Source organism: Orycteropus afer, unplaced genomic scaffold, assembly GCF_000298275.1.
Source record: "Orycteropus afer afer isolate SDZICR_OR568_19922 unplaced genomic scaffold, OryAfe1.0 scaffold00422, whole genome shotgun sequence".
Taxonomy (NCBI): Eukaryota; Metazoa; Chordata; class Mammalia; order Tubulidentata; family Orycteropodidae; genus Orycteropus; species Orycteropus afer.
Window position 1 is genome coordinate 318,709 of NW_006922009.1, and position 20,471 is coordinate 339,179.

Consider the following 20,471-nt stretch of genomic DNA (forward strand, 5'->3'; position numbering starts at 1 on the left):
TATATATATATAAACTCTGACCTTTGAATATTGGGAACATTTACACTAGGTGACCTTGTTGGAAGTTATGTCATTTAGGATTATGGTTGGCTACATATAACAGAATATCCAGATTAGGTGGTTTAAAGAAGGTAGGGGTTAATTTCTTTCTCATGTAAAAGAAGGCCAAAGGTGGGCACGCTAGGGCTGGCTTGTCAGCCCCACAGTCACCAGGGACTCAGATTCCTTCTTCCTTCAGGTCATCTGTTGGTCAGGATGGCTTCTGGAGCACCTGCCCTCACCTCTGCAGCTGGTCAACTCCCTTAAGGAGCTTTCCTGAAAGCCACTTTCTGAACAACTTCACTCACATCTCACTGGCCATTCCAAGCTGTAGAAGAGACTGGGAAATCACATGTCATAGCTAACCATTTTGTTGCTCATAATAATACTGAGGTTCTTTTGGAAAAGCAGAATTGAAGAATTGTTCTTGGGAGAGCAATGATCAACTTTTTGTATTCTCAGTAACTGAATTATGGAAATTCCCACTCTGAATCTTGCAGTGTTGGTGGGAATGCCTGATGGCAGTTGCAGGTGATCTTCTTTTTGTGAGGCAGATAATTCATGTGGCATCATCCAAGTTTCCTTCCATAGTTTCAGTCAGCCATCCTCATCGTATGGGGAATATTTCCTCTCAAAATCACAAGGTGACTTCAGCAGTTCCAGGCACTATGTACGGATATGCTGATTTCCAGGGAAGAGAAATAGCTCTTGAATCTTCCATTTCATTAGGGAGGGATAGCTTTCCCAGAAGCACCCCATGCTCCTAACTTCCCTTGTTTCCCATTTGCCAGGAGTAAGTCACATGTTCATGCCTAAAACAATAAAGGGTTTAGAGAACAGAATCACCATGATTGGATTTGAACAATTGTGATTCTCCCTGGAGCTTTGCAGAGGTCACTTTCCCTGCAATGAAGATGAATACTACAAAATTAGGGCTCTGCCAAGAAAGGAGGAGGGGAGAAGAATCACCGTTGGGTAGGCAGCTATACACACATATATGTATATAAATATTATTTATATTTCTTTTCTCTTTAGGATCTGTCACTTCTTCAAAATATTTCATTATGTACATAAGTTTTTTTAAATTGTGAACAGTTTTTAAAATTGTGTGTATTTGATAATTCAAGCAGTACTAAAAGTGCAAACAAAGGAAAACATATTTCCCTTCAATCTCAAGTCTTGGTGTTATTCCTTAACCCTTTCGTGACCCATGGGATATAAGTTGCCCACCAACATTTTTAGCCTCTCTGGTTTCTTGAGAAGCTGCTATTACCAGTTGTAGTATGTGGTATTGCTTGGCAGGGAACTTTATAACTGTGTAAATCTGTGGAAACAGGCTTCACCCCACCTATCCTATCACCAGAGTCCATTTGGGACATATGTGCCCCACAAAATTTTAATCAAAATCCCTATTACCTCAAAAATAATTTTCTTTTGTTTTTATCATGCTTTCCATTACTGAAAACACATAATATCAACAAAAATTCAAAGCAGAAAATAATTTGGTCATGAAAGGATTAAACGTTATCCATAGTGAACATTTTTGTATAATCCACATATTTATGAATTTTTCATGTTTATTAACTTTTTACACAAATACGTGCATATGAGACACATTGTTCTACATCTTACTTTAAAAAAAAAAAATACTGGGTATATCTTGGAGTTCTTTTCATATCAGTGTATAAAGATTGACCAAACCAAAATACCAAACTCACTGCTGTCAAGTCGATTCAACTCATAGTGACCCTCCTTGGGTTTCCGAGGCAGTATCTCTATGGAAGTAGATTGCCCAATCTCCCTTCCGAGAAATGGCTGGTGGGTTTGAACTAACAGCCTTCTGGTTAGCAGTCAAATACTTAGGCACTATGCCACCAGAGCTCTCATAACGATTGACAGCACTTTTATTTACAGCTTTGGACCATTGCATAGTATGAATATACCATAATTGTTTTAATCACTTCCCTATTGGGAGATATATAGCTCTTTAGGTTGTTTTCAGTTTTTAATTATTACTTTTTAAAATAACTACTGATAGTGTTGCAGTGAACTTCCTTTGGCATGTTTGTGAATATTACATAAATTTTGGGGAGTAAAATTGTTAGTTCACAGGATAATATGTACCTTTTATATTTTGATAGTTACAGCAAAACTACTTTCAAAGAAGTTGTGCTAATTTAGGCTTCTGTCATTAGTTCATGAGAGTGTATTATTTGCCACCATTGATCAACCTCTGGGTCACCTCTTAGCAAATATTTTTAGGCAGCTTTCTTTTACAGTATTGTTGAGGAAAAGAATTAGCATCAAGCTTCTAATTCTGTATTGAATTAGGTTTTTCAACTTGTATGTCTGTTTTTTTTATTTAAAATATTGTATGTATAAACCTTTAGAAAAAAAAAAAACTTTATATTTCAAGTTTTATTTCATTTTAGTTTAAATAGTTTTTTTTTTTTTTTAAACTACAGGTGTTTGGCCCACGACTGAGAGAGAAGATGACTTGACACTTTCTGCCATGGTTTCGACTAATTTTGATTCAGTGACTGTAGGTGTATTTAAAGAGATTTACGATAGTGGTGGGCTTTGATGAACTGTGGTTACAATTTCAGTTTAAATTCTAGGACTCTAAATAGAAACTGTCCAGAGCAGATAATGAAAGAGGCCTTGTGGTACAGTGGTTAAAGCAGTTGGTTCTGATGAACTGGGGTTACAATATCAGTTTAAATTCTAGGACTCCAAATAGAAACTGCCCAGAGCAGATAATGAAAGAGGCCTTGTGGTACAGTGGTTAAAGCAGTTGGCTGCTAACCAGTAAGTCTGTAGTTTGAAACCCCTTGTCACGCCACTGGAAAAACATGCAGCAGTCTGCTTCTATAAAGATTTACAGGCTTGGAAACCCTATGGGACAGTTCTACTCTGTCCTTTAAGGTTGCTATGAGTTGGAATCAACTTGACAGCAGTAGATTTGGTGTTTTGGTTTTGGTTGGGTAGATAAAAAATTTTAGGTTTTATTGCTTTCTGGATACAAACATTCCTAGCCTCTTACATCTCTTAGGAAATCCTTGGGGAGGATTTTTGTTTATGAGTGGGCCAGAAAAAGGGGAGGAAGATCAGAAGCAGAATAGATTCTTGTCTTATTCTGGTTCTATTTGGTACTGAAATATTTTTCAAATTTCTGTAATTCCAGAGTATTGAGTTAATTCTAATCCAAATGAGTAATACTGACCCCACAAGTTTTTTTTTTTAAAGATTCCTTAACATCATGTTTATGAATGATTTAGCTCAAGGATTGATAAATTGCAGTCTTTAGTACATTGTAGGGTAGGGAGGAGTAGTTTAAAAGTGGGTGGTTGGTCCAGAAACTATTTTTCCCCCTCACTTTGTATAACCTAGGGCAAGTTATTTAAATTTCTTTGTCTTATTATTCTCTTCTATAAAGTAGGAATTATGATCTATTTTGTCAAATTGTTATGATAATTATTAATCATCATAATTATCTAATCATATTTTACTTCTTCTAACATTCATCATCCTTATCATCACCTACATCCCACTACTTCTCTTGTTCACTGCCATATCCTTAGTGCCTGTCACATAGTGGGCTCTCAATATCTGTTTATTTCATGAATGAATCAATAAACTTGAGGAACAAAAGAGATGAAAGAGGGACTGTTCTCGGTATACCACCCCATTTCCTTGTTTATTTTGCTGTGACTAGTTGTTTGGCTAGGAGCTCTGGTAGCGTAGTGCCTAAGGCACTTGACTGCTAACCAGAAGGCTGGCGGTTCAAACCCACCGGACACTCCTTGGAAGGAAGGTTGGGCAATCTTTTTCCGTAGTGATACCACCTCAGAAAACCAAGGAGAGGTCGCTATGAGTCGGGTCCGACTTGACAGCACATAACAACAACAACAAAGTTGTTTGGCTATGGTTGTCTCATTGTTTACAGTTTGGGCAAAATGTATTGTTTATCTGTGTCTCTACCAAAAGTTGATCAATTTAGGCAAGGATTGAATTCACTGGCTTGCTATATTTGGAGTTCACATCATATAATTCTGCCTGGAAAATGACCTCAATATTTGAGTTGTTGTTGTTGTTGTTGTTATGTGCCGTCGAGTCGGCCCCGACTCATAGTGACCCCTCCTTGGGTTTCCGAGGCAGTATCACTATGGAAGTAGGATTGCCCAACCTTCCTTCCGAGGAGTGGCTGGTGGGTTTGAACCGCCAGCCTTCTGGTTAGCAGTCAAGTGCTTTTAGCCACTATGCTACCAGAGCTCCTGGGTATCATAGCGTAATATAAGTGGTTGTCATGAGTGTTTTAAAGATTAATCTTAGTTTAAACAGCCAACCTGAGTTTTGATAAAAATCACGTTACCATTGCCATAGAATAGTAAATTGGGTACACTTAAAAAAAAAAAAAAAGCACTATATATGAAAGAAACATTTACCCAGCCGAGTCACATAGTAGAAGCACTGTTTTAACGTTGGCCATTCAGCACACACCATTTCTCACTATACCTGAAGGGTGTAGTCTGAGTGGAACATTTCTGCTTAGTTAGCTGACAAATGTACACACATTTTCTTGCCTTGGAAATGATTATTTTTTTCCTTTAGGCAACTTACATAATTTTTTCTAGGTTCTCTTAATCATAGGCTATTTAGAATGAAGAATTCCCTGTCTGTTTTTTAGAAACCTTTGGTCTTTGTAGGAAGGGACCTATGGAGTAGCATTATATTGTAATGTATATTTCTCTACTGGTAACCTGGAGTGCTGCTTCCTCTCAACTTGGTGTCTATTTCCAGCTTCATTTTCTCTGTCTTACTATTTTTCTTTCTTAAGAGATTTCTTCAAAGTATTATGTTCCTTCTGTTGGAAAACATTAGCCCTATGATTTATGTGTCTAAGGTGCTATGGTATCTTCCTTTGGCCATTTCTCTTTGGCTATAATTTTATGTTCCCAAAGGACTGCTTGTAGTATCTAGGTGTTTAGACATGGGTTGAGAAAACCAGAAACAGGAGATGCTGGTTTCTCTTCTAGCTTTGTGGATGCTAAGTGTAAAATATCTCCTGGATTTTAGGTAATACTAAAACAAAAAGCCTGGTGTAATATTTTATAAACTAAACTAAACCCACTGCCACTGATCAGTTTTGACCCATAGTGATCCCCATTGGGTTTCCAAGGCAGTAAAACCTGACAGAAGTAGATTGCCCAGTCTTCCTTCCACAGAGTGGCTGGTGGGTTTGAACCACCAACATTCTGGTTAGCAGTCAAATGCCTTAGGCACTGTGCCACTAGAGCTCCTTAGTATTTTATATTGAATCATTATTATGAAAGCCCAAAGCTCAAAAATAATATAATTTATATTAGGCTGTGGAGTCTTTTATAGAGGAGACAAGCTTTGCTATCCTATCTCTCTCATTGAGATAGTAGATCACAGTTCAAATACTATTTCCTATGGAGCTGTAAATAAATTATGAATCTGCTATCTCTTAATTATGATGATGCCCTTTTCATTATCCTTATTGCTTAGAAGTGGCAGTTTTTCTTAGTAAGAAAAATTTTAACTAGATTAATCTAAAGCATAGTAGATCTGATTTATTAGTTTAATAGAGACTTTATGGGAATTCATATGGGTATTATTAGAAAATATGTTACACCTTGGTCTTAGTCTATTCTGGAGTGAACATTTTTCCCTCTTAATCTACCTTAGCTGATTCTCAAAGGATGCTTTTAAATTAGTTTGTGATATGTATTAGTAAACTAATTCAAAAGCATCCTTTGAGAATCAGCTTAGTTAGATTAAGAGGGAAAAATGTTCACGCCAGAATAGGCTAAGACCAAGGTGTAACATATGTATTAGTAAAAACAAAATACACTCCCATTTTATTTTCTAGGTGTAAGGGCTCTCAATCTCTATATTATTAATCAGAATAAAACATACCTTTGGAAAGTTGAAGGTACACCAGCCTAAAAGAATGCATAATCTTTATCTGGGAAATAAAGAGATTTCTTCTATATAATATAATGAACAAGTTAATAGAAATAATTAGTTTGAATGTTTAAGTACCTTTGGAAATAGAGTGATTTGATAAAATATGTGACCAAGGTGGCTGTTTTAAATATTAGCTCATAACTTTCTAGATGAAGGTATCAAAAAATAACTTTGGCTCTTTTAGTCTGTCATCACAGTGATAAATACTTTGTAGTTAGTTTCCTCTTTTTCTTTAGTGGAAAGTATATATTGTACCCATTGTGTTCACCCACTGATGTGTAATACTGAAATCACTCTTTTCTGCTTTCTCTTTTTGATTCTGTATTTACAGCAAGCCACTGATATTGAAGTGGGAACTGACCTTGTCCCTTCAGTCACAGTGAAGGTATTGTACAATGGTTTTAGACTGTAATGTGCAAACACTATTACATATTTCATCACATCTGTCACTGTTGTCACCCTCTAAGTAGCTTACGGAAATGCAAAATAAACACTTGAAATGTCTTCCTCAGCCTTGGATTGTGAATAGATAACCTTCATTATTACCAACATACCTAAAACTGATCATTATATTTCTAGCAATAAGTATATAATAAAAGCATTTGTTATGACTTACTCCTACCATTCTTTAAATGCTCAGCATGATCCAGGGTCTTTTTAGTAGAAATATAATTGACATTTAAAATATGCTAAAGGAATTGTGTCATTATCATTCATAACAGACCAATTAATTGATTATAGCATCATAAATAGTATTTTGTGAAATGATATTGAAGATCCTATAAATGCTAATTATCTCTTTATTCTATATATGATTATGTGTTTGAAAAGAATCCTGGTCTCCTATCTGCCATAACATTAGCTTTAGATGGATGTATTTATAGCAAGAAAATACTTAATGAAGAAGCCACAAAGTAGAGTGGTGACAAATTGATAGCCTTGGAATAATAGAATATGAAGGATGTGGTTTTGGTTAAGATTTTTAGTTCTGTCATTGTAGAATTTTAGAAGTAGAACTCAAATGTAGAACCCTCTTAAGACATTTAGATTAAAGTGTGGTAATCAGTCAGCACATTATTAGGCTGAAAATATTTATCACTGCCCAGACCTTGGAAGCCAGGGAAAGTTGTGGATTTTGGCGATTCACTTAGTCAAAACTTGGACGGGGCTTTATATTTTCTTAGATTATGGGTTGCTGTCCTTGGAGGAGCTTGACAGGGAACCAGACTTTACCAATTGTGTTCGCTTACACTGGATCCAGCGGGTGGCCCACGTGTGGAGATCTTTGGTAAAAGTTGAAGGGAGCCCAATCTTATAACAGTTTCCTAAGCTAATTTTTTTGGATCCTTGCCACTGGAAACAAGGGTGGTCTTTTCCCAGTGCCTCTTCCCCTATCCAATCAAAGCCTCTATCTCATTAATACTTCTGAGTCTGGAAAAGCAGTAGTGGAAAGAAATCAAATACTTAGGGGAAAAAATAGCAACAACAACAAAAAGAAAACCCCCCAAAATACTGCTGAGTTCCAGGAATAATCTATACACTTTCATTCGGGGAAACTTCTTTTATACTTATCTAATTATATTGTTCAGACACATACATATAACAATTCAGAAGTACACTGTAAATTGCAAAAAGAACTCTTGTATGAGATAACATTGCTCATGCTAACTTTTTCCCTAACCATGAATAATTGTGGTAAGTAAACACACCTTACCCTCCCCTGCATTTCTTAGCCTTCCATGTGTAATAGCTACCTTAAAAGGATGGCATAGTACTCCTGGAAAATTCTCCTTCGTAAGTGAAATTTGCTATATTTGATAATGACTGAGTCACATCTCTGTTTCTCATTGCCATTTTAGTGCATGAGAAAGAATGCAAACACACATTGCACAAAATTGACTGGACTTACCCAGCAGACACAATAACTTCCTGATTCTGTCTGACAGTTTCTATACAAATGTCTGCTATAAATCTCTTCTTATGGTCTTTTATAACAACAGCGGCCAAGATACATAACCATGCAAGTTTCCATCATAATAAATCCTGTTAATTGAGAAGAGTTTTCCATCAGTTCCAAGTGAATGAAGATGTGGCTACCTTGAGTATGTGTGCATGATGCGTGACCATCTATTCCAGGGAACGAGGCAGAGTTATTCATACCTGGCCTTTGGAGTCGTATTTATATATCTAGGATAAAATTTAAGATTATATTTCCTAAGACTCATATTTCATTTTGTTAGAAGCAGAAAATAGCATGGAAAATTCTCATATTAACGTTTATATTTTCTCCTTAATATTCTATAATTATTTTTCTCTTAAAATATGACGTTTATGATCTAGCCAAGACTTTAACTCTTTTCTTGGCTCCAACACAACTATTCTTTGTTACTGTAGTTATTTTCATCACATACTTCCTTGATTCACATTTTGAAAAGGCCCAGCCCATTGTTGGGGTTCAATAAATCTGTGTATGAGACATATCACGATCATGCATCTTAACCAAATGTAAACCCTTCTTGTAACAATGTCAGATTGCGTGATCGTTGTCTACATAGACATCGCTCTACCAGGCAGAGTCACAATGTCTGCTGCTTTACAAATGGCTTATTACTACTTTAAGGCTTTTTCATTTTCATTTTTAAAACTAAGCCCTCATGAGAAGGGCCTGGTCACAGTTTTTAACTTGAGCACTTACTGGCTTTATGGTCTTGGGCATTTTATTTAGCTTTTCTGAACCTCTCTTTCTTAAACTGTAAAATGGGGATGCCTTTTTTTCAGTTGTATGGTTATTTTGAGACTTAACCACAGTAAGTTAAGTGCATGGACTCTGGATTCCTATAGCCCACATTTAGATCATGATTCTTCTACTTATAATCAGAATGGCTTGGGCAAATTATTTAGCCTGAACAAGACCCAGTTTACAGTTCTGTAAAATAGCGCATAATGATAGTACCCGTTTTACACTGTTTTAAAGATTAAATGAGAAAATGCACACAAATCATTTATTAGCATGGGTCTACATATATAAAATACCTCTAATGGTTGTTATCATTAATATTATTTTATTTAAAAATATATATGACTAGCAGCATGATTAGTCATAAATACTTAGAAATAAAATAGTATTAATGATAACAATCATTAGAGTTGTTTTATATACATGTTGTTGTTGTTGTTATGTGCTCTCGAGTCGGCCCCGACTCATAGCGACCCCTCCTTGGGTTTCCGAGGCAGTATCACTACGGAAGTAGGATTGCCCAACCTTTCTTCCAAGGAGTGGCATAGAGACATGCTAATAAATAATATGACTAGCAGCATTATAAGGAGCTCTGGTGACATAGTGCCTAAAGCATTTGACTGCTAACCAGAAGGCTGGCGGTTCAAACCCACCAGCCACTCCGCGGAAGCAAAACTGGGCAATCTGCTCTAGTAAAGATTTACCACCTTGGAAACCCAAGGGGGTTGCTATAAGTTGGAATCAACTTGACGGGAGTGAGTTGGTTTTAGTAGCATTATATTGTTGTTGTTATTAGCAGCATTATATTGTTGTTGTTATGTGCCATCGAGTTGAACCCAACTCATAGCAACCACTCCTTGGGTTTCCAAGGCAGTATCACTATAGAAGTTGTTGTTGTTGTTGTTAAGTGCCGTCAAGTCGTTTCCAACTCATAGCGACCACATGCACAGCAGAACGAAACACTGCCCTATCCTGCGCCAGCCCCACAATCCCTGCTATACTTGAGCCCATCACCGCATCAATCCATCTCGTTGAAGGCCTCCCCCTCTTTCGTCGACCCTCCACCCTACCAAGCATGACATCCTTCTCCAGGGAATGGTCCCTTCTTACAACATGACCAAAATAGGTGAGACAAAGTCTGGCCATTCTTGCTTCCAAGGAGCATTCTGGCTGCACTTCCTCCAGGACAGATCTGTTAGTTCTTTTAGCAGTCCACGGTACTTTCAGCATTCTTCGCCAGCACCACAACTCAAAAGCATCAACTCTTGTTCGGTCTTCCTTATTCATTGTCCAGCTCTCACATGCATACGAGGCGATTGGAAATATCATGGCTTGTGTCAGGCGCACCTTAGTCCTCAAGGAGATATCCTTGCTCCTCAGCACTTGAAACAGTTCCTTCGCAGTTGACTTTCCCAATGCTACACGTCGTCTAATGTCCTGACTGCTGCTTCCGTTGGCATCGATTGTAGAACTAAGCAACGTGAATTCCTTGACAACCTCAATCTTCTCTCCATTGATTGTGATGCTGCTCATTGGTCCAGTTGTGAGGATTTTTGTTTTCTTTATATTGAGACGTAATCCATACTGCAGACTGTATTCTTCAACCTTCATCAGTAGGTGCCTTAAGTCATCCTCACTTTCAGCAAGCAAAGTTGTATCGTCTGCATATAGAAGTAGATTGCCTAATTAAGTTGTGTCCTGCTTACATAGTGGGCTAGCTGTCTGAAAGGAAGTTGTCTTTGAAGCTTTCATAATTTTTTATCTCCGTAAGTACCATCAGGATTTTATTAAAAAGGTAGTATGTCATTTACAACGGTCAGACATCATTGAGGAAGCGTTGTTTTGTACACACCCATGTCCTGTGTATTCTCAGTGTTTACAAAGTGAAAACCAAGGATTCATTGTCCATTTGCTGTGGCCATCCTATTTATCTGCATAATTGTCTCAAAAAACTTTACTTTGCAAATAAAAAAAAATACATTTATTTTTAAATTGTACAGAATACCCACGTCATTGGAAATTAATATAAGAAATTTATGGAATTTAATTCTATATATAATTAAGGAATGATGCATGGCTTTTACATAAGAAAATATTCAAAACCACTTTTCTTAAAATTAAGTGAGGGTAAATTAAAATTATTGTGAGGGTAAATATTATGCCAGTTGTTAATGAAATGTATCTGCCTATTATACCAGAGTCTTGTAAACTGGACTGAACTATTCCACAGCAAGGCACCATATACAAGAGGAGTTCTCAACTCTTGTAGACAGGAATCATGTGAGGGGCTATAAAAAATTATCATTGTCCATATCTACTCCAGAGATTCTACCTTGATTGTTCTAGCAACCCTTTTTAGGCAGGAGATTGTGCTAAGTCTTCACCAACCACATGGGGTGAAGTCATCCCATAGAGATTATTCAAAGACCTGAAAGTGTAGTAGACCAAATCTAAAGGGAGAACATGCCCCAAAGGAGCTGGGTCTTTATGCCTTTCCTTTGGTAGCTTGACCATGCCACTCCTTAGCACTGTGGCCCAGTGAAGATCCTTGGGTCTAATGTTTTCTACTGACCCTTATCTGGGGGGAGTAAGAGAAGTCCTGACCTTCTCTACTCAAACCTACCCCATCTCCCAGGCCAACTGTTATCCCAGAGTTCTTAGCTATTGATTCTTATTGGGGTGGGAGGGCTTTCTTAGTGTCATCAAACAAGATCACCAGTTTGAAAATGTAACCAGCTTAGAAATGCACCAGTCAATATTGACATTCTTTGATATTTTCTAGAATTAGCTGTACCATATGTTTTTGTGTTAAGCCCTGGAAGACAATGCACTGCTTTGATACTTATCTAGAGCACTATACATATTTAGAGAATAATTAATTTCTACAAAAGAAAATATACTGATACTGGAAGAGATTAATGCTAAAATGCTATAACTATAGGTGAAAAAAATGAATATTCATAAAATCTTTAATGCTGTGGTTATTCAACAGCCCATGAGGACAGATACCATATATTTTGCTTTTGATAGAATATTTTTATTGAGATAATTCACATACTATACAATTCACTCATTTAAACTATGCAATTTAATGCTCTTTAATATATTCACAGGGCTGTGCAACTATTGTTGTTGTTGTTGTTGTTATGTGCCGTCGAGTCAGCCCTGACTCATAGCGACCCCTCCTTGGATTTCCAAGGCAGTATCACTACGGAAGTAGGATTGCCCAACCTTCCTTCCGAGGAGTGGCTGATGGATTTGAACCGCCAGCCTTCTGGTTAGCAGTCAAGTGCTTTAGCCACTATGCTACCATTAGTACAATCTAATTTTAGAACATTCTCATACCCCTTGAGAGAAACCCTGTACCCATTAACTCACTTCCCATTCTGTCCCCAACACTCTTCCCTTTGTAGGCTTAGGCACCTTTCTGTCTGTATAGATTTGCCTATTCTTGACATTTTAGAAAAATGGACTCATACGTTATGTGGTCTTTTGCCACTGGCTTTTTCACTTAGTATAATGTTTTCAATGTTCAGTCATGTTATAGCGTGTATCAGTACATAATTTCTTTTATTGCTGAATAATATACTATTTTAGGAATATAATACATTCACGTGTTCATAAGTTGATGGACATTTGGGTTGTTTTCATTTTTGTCTATTATGAATAATGCTACTAGGAACATTTGTATACAAGTTTAGGTATGGACATAGGTTTTTGTTTCTCTTGGGTATATATCTAGGAGTAGAATCGCAGGGTCATGTGGTAAATTTATGTTTAACTTTCTAAGAAACTGACAAACTATTTTCCTCAGTGGTTGTGCCATTTTAAATCCCCACCAGCAATGTATGAGGCTTCTAGTTTCTCCATATTGTTTGCCTGTCTTGGATTGTAACCATCCCAGTGATGTACAGTTGTATCTCACTGTGGTTTTAATTTACATTCCCCAATGATTCGTAATTAATGCTGAGCATCTTTTCATGTGCTTATTGGCCATTTGTATGTCTTCTTTGGAGAAATGTTCTTCAACTCCTTATTTTTAACTGTAGAATATTTTAATCTACTACTTAAGTTACATGTTTTGTGGCTACTTATTTTCCCTCAGGTTATTTTTTTCTAATTATATGCCAGTGATTATTAAATAGTCACAATAGTCTGTCAACTTGGATAAAATGTCTTTTTCTATTAATTACAATTTATGTTTCCTTAGGTCACACTGCAGAGTCGACTGGCATTGCAAAAAGCCAAATTATCAGTTTATGTGCAACCACCGTTAGTATTGACCTGCGATCATTTTACCTTTGAATTTCTAGGTAAGGTCTTTTTTTTTGCTTAACATTTACAATGGTTTAGCATTTTTTTATTAGTGGTCCCCCTGCCCATGACATATTTCCTTTCTGAATAGTGAGAGTGGGAATTTCCCAAAATCAATGATTGTATTATATTTTGTTTGTGTTATTTTTTCTCCAGGCATTTAATCAGTAGCTGTTGAGTTTAATTAGTTTTTTTGGATTATATATTTTCAAGTGCTTTCCTTAATTAGGTGGATGTGTAATTAATACTATAGTTTGAAAGACTTTCTTTATTCATTTGTCTCTCTTGACTTATTTGTTGTTGTTGTTGTTGTTATGTGCCGTTGAGTCAGACCCGACTCATGGTGACCCCTCCATGGATTTCCTAGGCAGTATTACTACGGAAGTAGATTACCCCATCTTCCTTCCGAGGAGTGGCTGGTGGGTTTGAACCGCCACTTCTGGTTAGCAGTCAAGTGCCTTAGGCACTACGCTACCACAGCTCCCCGTGACTTATTTAGTGAATCATTAAGAGTTTGAAGAAAGAATATTGACTTTGGAGACTGAACTGAATTTGAATCCTGGCTCCTGATGCTCATGTGATGTGTATTTAACCTTGGGCAAACTCCTAAGTAATTACACAGTATTTACTGGGGGCCTCAGTTTTTTTAATATGCAAAAAGAATAATAATATCTGTCTTGCAGCCTGTTTAGAGGATTTAATTAATAATGAACCTATGTAAAGTATCTGTAATAACCTAAAATAGTAGACATTTTGAGAATAGCAAATTTTAGTAAGATTTCTTTGTGTAAACTTCCTCACCCCCAACCACTTGCACCCAAGTCTTTGTGAATTACCTTCTAAGTCTTTTTCTTTCCTTTATGCTGCTGTTCGGTTGAAACTTCTGTCTCTTACTCATGAAGTTAAGAACTTCTTTCTCTTTTTTCTTCTCCTTAGCTGAGTGCTTGCATTTTATTCAGGATAAAATATCGCAGCTACTTAAAAAAATCACTGCCATATAATTAGAAAAAATCACCTGAGGAGAAATGAGCAACCACAAAACATGTAGCATAAGTAGTAGATTGAAATGTTCTACTCCATTAAAAATGAGCTAAGGAGTTGAATAAACATTTTTCTAAATGGGTATTCAGTAAATACTTATTGAATGAGTGAATGGTTGAATGATTGAATGAAGTAATTTGTAGGTGATTCCCTACCATTGGTTTTCACTTTATTTTCTAATTTTTCTCAATCCTTCCCAATTTATCTTTCTAAAGCACATTCTGAACAATTCATATTTCAGGTTAAAATATCTCTTATGGTTCTCTATTCAGGTTGGAGGCCAAATACCGTAATGTAGAGGGCCTGTCACAATCTGCTAAATCGCCATAAACCAAAAACCAAACCCTGCCATTGAGTAGGTTCTGACTCATTGGGTTTCCAAGGCAGTAAATCTTTGCAGAAGTAGATTGCCCCATCTACCTTCCATGGAGTTGTTGGTTTGACCCTCCAACCTTCTGGTTAGTAGTAGTCAAATGCCTTACACGCTGAGCCACCAGAGCTCCTTGCTAAATCACCATAGCTAAATCCATATAGAATCCACCCTTCCAATTTTCCTTGCAATCTTTTTTCTAGGTAGGGTAATTTTTTTCTGCTGTTGTCTTGCTCTTTTGTATACCTGTATCATCTGAGTAAAGAAAAACAAAGAATGATTCTGCCTGTTCATCTGAGTGAAGAAAAGCAGTATAGTAGAGTGTTAGGTGCTCTTGTTCTAGAGTCACTTCCCAGCTCTGGTATTAGCTGTATGACTTTGGGCAATCTTTTTAATCTCTTTGTATTCTAGGATGGGGACAGTAATAGTACTTACCTCATTGAGAACAGTATCTGAAATGCTATGAGTACTTAATAAATTTAACTGTTGTTAGTAACCAAAACAACAACAAAAAACCCACTGCCATCTAGTAGATTCTGACTCATAGTGACCCTATATGACCCATAGGGTTTCTAAGCTGTGACTCTATGGAAGCTGACTGTCTCATCTTTCTCTCCCAGAGCTGCTGGTGGGTTCCATTGTCCAACCTTTTGCTTAGCAGCTGAATAACCACTGTACCACCAGAGCTCCTTGTTGTTAATAACAATTATTAATAACTTTTATTACTTTTACGTTGCTTATAGCACCAGAGACTACTAGAACAGTAGCGTTTTCTGTTTATCTGAAAGGAAGTTATACACCATCTGAATTGGAAGGAAATGCTGTTGTTTCATATTCCAGACCAACAGGTAAACATACAGTTATTTATGAATATACAAGCCTAATCACTCATTTTAAATTATTGGAATTTAATTAGTCCATTATTATGAGTTAGATGCTTAAGTATTTAAGGTGGAAAAACACATTGTAAAATATTATTAAATGAAAAATACTCCTTTCAGGGTTTAAATAAAATTGCTTGTCCACATTACTGCTGTGTGTTATGAGTAATTAGCTATGTCTGTTTGGCTGATTTCCATTATAATATTTGATTTCAACTTTGCACTTAATAGCAAATTTTGTATATTTTTATTCCAACTAGAAGAATGGTATTGAGTCAGATTTAATTTATTTGGACTAAAGAGGCAAGGCTACTCTGAATTAGTGAAAAGAATAATATGATGGCACTAGATGTAAGGCATTCAGAGTTTCAGACATGGGTCTAGTGACTAGATAAAACACTGTAGATGTGAAAATACTTAAGAACAGATATTTAAGGACTCTACTAAAATTTGGTCTGTTTTTCTTAAACTCTTTTAGATTTTAAAAGGTTATTTCTAGTTTAGTGGAGATTTGATTATTACAAATTTCATCTTAGTTAAGTGTAAATTTATGGTCCTTTTAGTTTCTATATAGTGAATTCCTTATGCTTAATAGTCTGATAATCAGTAGATTGGTAGAAAATAAGAATTACCAGTCACTGCTTATTTACAAAACCTTTTTATCATAGTGATTATTTATAGCATATTTCAACAAATTTGTATTTGTGTTTTTTAAATATTTCTGTACAATTTTCTTAGTTTTAAAGTCTTTTAGAGTACGTCATGTTTTTATTCTACATTTGTGTCTATTTATTTGAAAACATTTTTTTTTTTTTTAATTAGGATTTGGGTGAAGATTTACAGAGTAAATTCACTTTTCATACAGCAGTTCACATATACTTTGTCTCATGTCATTGACCAAAATTTGCAATGCAGCAGCTCCCCTCCCACTTCCTCCCCATAGTTACCTCCTCCCAGTGTCCATCCCTTCATACTCTTCTGCACCCTGAGCTATCTCCCTGTGCATAAGCAGCCCTTCCTTCTCCCATGATTGTTCTCTCCAGGCCATGTGTCTACTTGAGGTAAATGTTTAACTCACATGCCTGTACTTTGTTTGGCTGGAAACCACAGTTGTGGGTTCAATTCCAGACCTGAAGGGCAGCTAGGGGCCATAGTCTCAGTGGTTACACCAGGCTCTATTGGACCAGCAAACCTGGTCCCCACCTTCTTTTTTTTTGCCTCCAAATGATTTTGAGTTTTGTTCCACATTGTTCTCCCTCTTTATGCAGGATCTCCTACATCCCTTCCAAGTGGATGGCAGTGGTAGCTGGGCACCATCTAATTCTTCTGGTCTCATAGTTGTATAGGTTGCAGATCGGATGGTGTACCAGTCGCTAGGACTGATTGTTTCCATTAATTTTGGTTTTCTTCTTTGCTCTTGACGAGGAGAGACCCGTTATTGCATCTAGATGGCAGCTTCCTAGCTTTTAAGGTCCCAGTCGCTACTCGCCAAAGTAGTAGGTGGAACAATGTTTTGTATAGTATGTTATGCCAATTGAGCTTAATGTCCCCTGCGACTATGGTCCCAAGCCCGCAGGATCAACTACTCGGTCCCTCTGGGTAGCTGGCTGTGACCAAGCAATGACCATAACCTTGCCCCTTGTCAGCTCTACTATACACCTGGGAATTCTGATCATTCACATGAACTTATAGGCCCATTGTCTGCCAACCCTATATATGATCTTGGATACACTCTCCATTTAGACATACCTAATTGTTTAGCTTGTTCACCTATCTATCCATCCCTATACCCATGTTTGCTTTCACTGATAACTCAGTACTGTATATGCAAAAGGGTTCATATTTGTTGTCTGTACTGCCCATGTAACTCTCTCTGTCTTTCTCATCCTCAATGCTGCCATATTGGTCACTCCCATTTGGTACATTGCCCTTCTCTTCACCCAAATCAATATTTATCTCTATCTATCTAACAGCATTCCCTCCCCTCCCCTCCCACCCCTGGTAACCAACAAAGAAAATGTCCTCCAATAGATAAACCTTTCCTTAACTTTTACAATAATGGACTAATACAATATTGTCCTTTTGTGACTGACTTACTTCGCTCAGCATAATGTCCTCCAAGTTCATCCACGTTATGCGGTGTTTTGCAGATTCTACATTATTCTTTAGCGTTGCATAGTATTCCATTGTGTGAATGTGAAAACATTTTTAATAACTGGAAAAATCCTTTTGTTTGTCTAAGTGTACTTTCTCACCTATGCATTGACAATTCTATATGCTCTGAAGTGATTTTATAACCTTTTACCTGCTTTGAAAATCTATTTCTTCTGTTTTGTGAGATAGTTTGTTTTACATTTTTTAAAAATTCATTTTTAGCCAGAAGTGCCCACTTTGTTTACCTATATTTTCAAAATTTGGGGTTATGTAAATGCTTTTATGTTTAAACAGCTTCGATAAAGCTGGCTTCATAAAGAAATACAAAACTTTCATAAGGAAGGGATTAAGGAATGATAGATGTTTTGGTTGGATATTGCTGAAAAGAACATTGATATTTTTAATCTTATTACTACTTCAAGTTGTGAAATGAAAAAGCGAGAAAGATTTTGGGTAAAATTTTTAGATCTTTTATCATTAATTGAACATTTAATAATCATGGATATTATTATGCCTTTCACACTTGTTACATTACCAATATGCAGTTGGAGATAGTGTCAATACATTAATTTGACTGTTTTATTCCTTTTCAAGGAAAAGTAGTAACACTGGATGCAGGTAAATTTAAAATAGATAAATGGCTATAAGAAAGTGAACAAATGTTTAAAAATATATTATAGAGTTGTAAATTCAGTCTGTGAATTTAGTTATAGATATCATTTGTGAATATTATGCTTTTCTGTAGACAGAATTGAAAAGATTATGAATCATTGCCAAACCAGCAGAGCTTAGGCTCTTACTAGTTCAAAGAGAACTAAATTAAAGTTAAAAAAATAAAAAAATGAAACACAGGTCTGTAAAATTAAAGAATACTAAGACAGAAAAAAAAGAAAGCAAAAAATCTAACAGCACATTATTCCACAATAGCGTCCACAGAAATTACAATATTTGGTGGCGTAGTGCCTAAGGCATTTGACTGCTAATCTGAAGGCTGGCGGTTCAAACCCACCAGCCACTCCTCAGAAGGAAGGTTGGGCAATCCTACTTCCATAGTGATGCTGCCTCGGAAACCGAAGGAGGTGTCGCTATGAGTCAGCTCCAACTCGACGGCAGTGCGTTGCGTTTTGTTTGTTGGCTGGAAATATTAATATTCTGTAATTTGGCCTTTTACTCAAGTTTTTTTTCTGATTGTTTTTTAACCAATTCTTTTAGTGCTCTTGATGTCATTTACATATTGAATCTGATTTGTGCTTAGGCTTTTGCTACATTATACTGGAAGTGGGTCTTCTGAGCATGGAAGTACAAATATATTGTTGGATTTCATTTGTTCATGTTACTTTTTAATTGTGAATTGAGTTAACTTGTGTTTGATCTGGATGCCATTTAAACTATCCATGGGCTCTTAAAAATTTTAATTTATATTTTAAAATAGATGTTTTAAATTTATGTTGTAATTTTACCACGGATAATCTGTTGCCTTGCATTCTCTCTCCCCTACCCATTGTGCCTCGCTTCTGGTGGATAGATCGAAATCCTGATGGTAAGTGAGAATATAGTTTAGAAAAAAATGAATCTCATTTCATTCCAAATGAACTTCGGTTGGTAAATAGAATTGGTATTATACTGTGAATGAACTCCCATTATATATTACTGTTTCACCTGTAGACACTTCCTTAGGATGTTATAATGCTTTGATCCTGCTATGAAGAGGATGATAGATATTTCTTCTCCATAGAGACTTGTCAATATTAGTTTGTTCAGAACCATGAGAAAGAATGAAGCTAGGAATAGGAACAGAATGACTTTTGAAAAAAATTCAAAGGTGTCAATGACAACTTACTTCTGTCTGCACTGTTTTCTAATTTTATGTAAGGAAAGAGGAAGAAAAAAAAAAAAGTCATTGAATTCTAAAGTATTTGTTTTCTAATGCCCAATAGATTCACCTCTCTCTGATAAAAATGCCATCTGGGCCCAGTCGTGGGCCTTCCTTGTCTGGTGTAGAATTTATGAGGAAATGGCATTAAGAGTCTGACCCTTTGATGTTACCTGGGTCAGTGTTAATTGTAACTCATTTTGTTTCTCTAACCCCTTTATTTATTCCTTAAGTTTGCTCTTTAGGTTCCCTGAATAGATTTTGAGCTGTTTAAATGAGGGCATCAGGCACTCATCTTTGAATTGCAGAGTGTCCAGCTCGCTGGCAGGGTACATAGCTTACCAGATGCTGTTGAGGTGATCCCGACTCACGGATACCCTGTGTATGCCAGAGTGGATCTATACGCCACAGGGTTTTCAGAGGCTGAGTTTTCGGAAGTTGCTTGCCAGTCCTTTCTTCCAAGGTGCCTCTGAGTGGATTTAACCTCCAACCTTTTGGTTAGCAGTCAAGCACATTAATCATTTGTACCACCCAGAAACTTGGGTACATAGCAGGCCCTCTTAAAGTATCTCTGATTTTTTTTTCCCCCTCCTCAACACAGAATAAATGAGCCCTGGTGACACAGTGGTTAAAACACTGGGCTGCTAACTGAAAGGTTGGCTGTTTGAACCGACCCAGTGACTCTGCGAGTGAAAAGATTTGGCAATCTGTTCCCGTAAAGATTACAGCCTTGAGAACTTTATGGGGCAGTTCACTCTGTCATGTTGGGGTCATTGTGAGTCACAATCAACTTGACAGCAACAGGTTTGTTTTTTATTTGGAGACAAAGACTGCTAGAAAAACAATTTTTTTTAATGTGGATTTTGTTTTGTTTTATTTATTAGCTATTTTAGGATGATAACATTAGTTAGTTAATAAAGATTAAATAAATAAAAAGAAAATGCATTAAAAATTTTGTCAATATTTACTCATATAGTTTTGGTGATGTCAGCAACTTGAGTTTCACAGCATTCTGTCTTCTTGATTTCTGGGAGGTGAAAATATGCTTATACAAGAAATAGTTTAATAGAA

At 36.5% G+C, this 20,471-nt stretch overlaps 1 protein-coding gene across 1 annotated transcript in view; it reads left to right on the top strand.

Moving 5' to 3' along the window:
* Positions 1–20,471, top strand: part of BBS9 (Bardet-Biedl syndrome 9) — a 784,410-nt gene that overhangs the window by 261,321 nt on the left and 502,618 nt on the right. Inside the window, 5 exon segments of the mRNA XM_007953988.1 lie at positions 2,505–2,581; positions 6,362–6,415; positions 12,978–13,080; positions 15,236–15,340; positions 19,053–19,067. Of these exon segments, the coding sequence (XP_007952179.1) occupies positions 2,505–2,581; positions 6,362–6,415; positions 12,978–13,080; positions 15,236–15,340; positions 19,053–19,067 (354 nt within the window).